Source organism: Octopus bimaculoides, chromosome 5 (genome assembly GCF_001194135.2).
Source record: "Octopus bimaculoides isolate UCB-OBI-ISO-001 chromosome 5, ASM119413v2, whole genome shotgun sequence".
Taxonomy (NCBI): domain Eukaryota; kingdom Metazoa; phylum Mollusca; class Cephalopoda; order Octopoda; family Octopodidae; genus Octopus; species Octopus bimaculoides.
In genome coordinates, this window is record NC_068985.1 from 127,448,909 (window position 1) to 127,452,467 (window position 3,559).

Here is a 3,559-nt window from a genome sequence, read left to right on the forward strand (position 1 = left end):
TGGACACATTCTCATATATGTTTCTATAAAAACATCTCTGGTTATTAAAGAAAGGTTTTGTTAGGGGAGATTTTTAGTTTAAATTTTTCTGTTGTCGAAGACTCATTGTTTTGTCAATGGACCCGGAAGTTGTTGTTCGCAAACAGCAGCAATTTTCTTCAGCTGAATACACGTCATTGATTAGTTAAAATTACCCAAATACAACAACTTTAACACGAAATAACTTCAAAAACATTAAGTGTAAGCCCTGTTCTACATGACACATTCTACCAGTATCCGAAGTTTCAAAGTGTTTAGTTTTAAAGAATTAATTAAAAACTCTGTAAGTCAAATTGAATAGATCCCTAACCAGTGTGCGCAGTAAAAAATCTGATTAAAAACAATCAAGAATTTACAAACGATATTGTCGGGCCCCGCATATCATATCTGACTGGTAAAAGTAAGTTACCCCCCTTGTATCGTCCGACATGTTTGTTTATATTCTCGAGTGCCCGTTTTCAGTTAGTTTTATTTTTTAGTATAAAATATTTTAAAATAGATGAATCTTCTTAATTTTTTGCATACTTCATTTATTTTGGATATATTTCCCATTTTCATAATTTAAAAAAAAATTAGGCGTCATTTTCTTGGAGAGGTGCGTTTCTAAAGAACCGCCAAAGAGGGCGAAATGTTATTATAAGGGAAGATTTGGTTGTTATTTTCTAAATTACTGGATTAAACTCATAGGTAAATGCAAACACAACACTATACAAACCTACATTAAATTTTCTTACGAAAGAAACAATATACTCCGAACATATTTCATCTAATCAACATAATAGTGATTGCACCTGATTTTTGTTTCGTTGCCAATACAAAAATATGGAGAAAAAGGTGGCGTTGACCTCTTGTCCTAGGGAGAACCAGGAGGAGGTGGGGGATTGAAATATTGAAGTTTCGATTTTTGAAAATTTTTTTTTCAGAATCGGTATCTCCATAGCCTAAGACATGGGATTCCGTTACAAAAAAATAATTAAAGTGGGGAAGGGTTCTGTTTACATCTCCGCCATGTGAGCCACCGATAATTTTTACATATATATAGAAGCGTTTCGATATAAGCATATGACGAGTCATGGGTGTGTTTGCTCTGTCCAGTATAAATATTCTAACTCATGACGAAATCATATATGATTTATACCGTTAAATATTTCATTTTAACTTTACAGCTGTAATATGAGAGATCGTCGACGTTACCATGCTTCTATAAATTAGGTTTCTGGTTCAATTCATACCGCTGAAATACAAAATAATCCACTTAGAAAAAAAAAAAGAAAAAAAAATGTCTCACATTTACCTGTTATTTTAGAAGATGGATCAATTGGAAGGACTGCAACTTTGTGCCCCAAGCTGGTCAGATATTTTCCAAATACTTCAATGAACGTGCTTTTGCCTGCTCCTGGTGGGCCAGATATACCAATTCGGAACGATATAGTCGGATGTATCGAACGCATTTCTTGCTCCTGAATATATTTTAAACATTTACCTAAAAGAGACTGACCGGCTGTTTTCTTTTGCTCATTGCTAGATTCGACTAAAGTAATGCTCTGTGCTAATGACGCTCTGTTACCACTTATTATACCTTGGAATAGACTATTGACATACTGCGAAGTGAAGCCCAGTTTTGGGGCGACATTAGTGTTTATATTTCGTGATCGGAAGATCGATCGAGTTGTATCACAGCGACATTTAATTAAGTAAAATACCGAGAGAGGAACACGTTTAAACTTTTCCATCTTTCTCTTGTTTATGTTGCTGTTATCTCCCTTCAACATCAAGGAAACCCCCCCTCTCTCCCTCTCTCTCTTTTTCTCTCTCTCTTTTTCTCTCTCTCTCTCTTTCTCTCTCTCTCTCTCTCTCCCTTTCCCCGTTTCAAATTTTGGCACAATGCGAACAATCTCGCGGGGAAGGAGTAAGTACATACTTTATCGACCCTGAAAGGGAAGAAAGGCACAGTCGACCTTGACAGAATTTGAACTTATAACGTGTAGAGAGAACTCTTCATATGAAATATAACTTCTGTAGGGGGCAAGACTTCCTTTTGTACCCCACCAAAAACACCCCTTTTTTTATTTAATTTTTTTTTCTACACAGACACCCGTTTTCCGTTGCGGAGGATACGAATCTGCAAAAAAATTTGCAAAAATCAGTATTTTGAAATTACTACCACCACCCGCTAATTTTTTCATTTTTAACTATTTTCAGAATTTTTTTTTTTTTTTTTCAAAATATGCCGGAAAATACGGAGATTATGATTCTGAAAAAAATTTCCAAAGATTTTTTGTAGTTACGATTAGGGTTTTAGGGTTAGATTAGGTTTAGGGTATGGAAAGAAGTGAAAAAAAAATGAAGAAATTGGTGGGGGGGTGGGGCTGAAATTTCAAAATGCCGTTTTTGGCAATTATCTGGAATCTCCGTATCCGAAAACGTGGGGTGGGGGCCCCAAAAAATAATTAATTAATTAATAAAAATTTGGTTGAAAATGGGGCAGGGAGGAAGTCTTTCCTTGTAGGGTCTCAAATATTGTGAATTGAAACTCCACTTAATCAATCCTATCCAAGCAATTAGAAGACATAAACTCCTTTTCAGGGTATTTTAAAATGTAAAAGCAACAAACGAAAGAGTTAACTTTGGTAAGCTCTAATAGTTGATACTTTTGTACAATATTGGGCAATGCAAATAGGAGCGGAATTAATCTATAAAGTCTACTGGTGATGGCCATATTTAAACTGTCCAGGAAAGTATATTTCACTCTGTTGACACTCTGAAGTAATCGGTGTAGATGAAAATCGAAGAGAATGTGTTTTGTAATTGTTTATTTAGGTTCAGGAGAAACGATAGATGGTTACATACACATCCTTCTGATGTCCACAACAGCTGTGATGACTTTTAAGAGTAGTGAGTAATGAAGGTCCTGTCCTGCCACCTCACATTTTTCCCCCGGGGTCTTAGATTTAATGTTACTGGATTCATTAAGGTGATGGAGAGAGTTGTTAAGCCCTGGATGGGTGAAGTAAGCAGTAGAAGGCCATACATGTTTCCAGTCAGCACCCAAGCATGTATGTGAGACAACACTTGGAACAGTGTTGAAAGGGAGACTAATTGACATCCTTACAATGTCATAGCTTCACTAAGGGTGCCATTGTCCAGGTGATGTCGGAAATGAATAAGGACCATTTAGTGCAAGTATGTCATCGATTCTGGTCCAATACTGAAACAGTCATTGAAGCTGAAAGATGGATTCATAGAATAATCTTATGAGAAAATTTACTAAGAACATGAGCACAAATTTTTATTAAAATACATTTGGTTTTTCCTAAATGAGAGTTGTTTTATTAAATTGCCAAGTACTTATCACACCCTGTATGTGTCTGTCTGTCTGTCTGTATCATTCACTCACAGCAGTGGGTGAATATATTAAGGTCAACATTTAGTTACCTGCAAACACTTCTAGGCTTCTTCACTAATTCTTCCCCCCCCCCTCTCTCTCTGTATATATATATATATAGAGAGAGAGAGAGAC

The 3,559-nt window shown here is 35.9% G+C and overlaps 1 protein-coding gene across 1 annotated transcript in view; it reads right to left on the reverse strand.

Annotated features, from left to right (window-relative positions):
* Nucleotides 1-1,841, reverse strand: part of LOC106871244 (methylmalonic aciduria type A protein, mitochondrial) — a 10,769-nt gene extending 8,928 nt beyond the window's left edge. Inside the window, exon 1 of the mRNA XM_052968005.1 lies at nt 1,334-1,841. Coding sequence (XP_052823965.1) covers nt 1,334-1,811 — 478 coding nt within the window. The 5' untranslated portion in view covers nt 1,812-1,841. The remainder of the gene's footprint in view (nt 1-1,333) is intronic.
* Between the last annotated feature and the right edge of the window lie 1,718 nt (nt 1,842-3,559).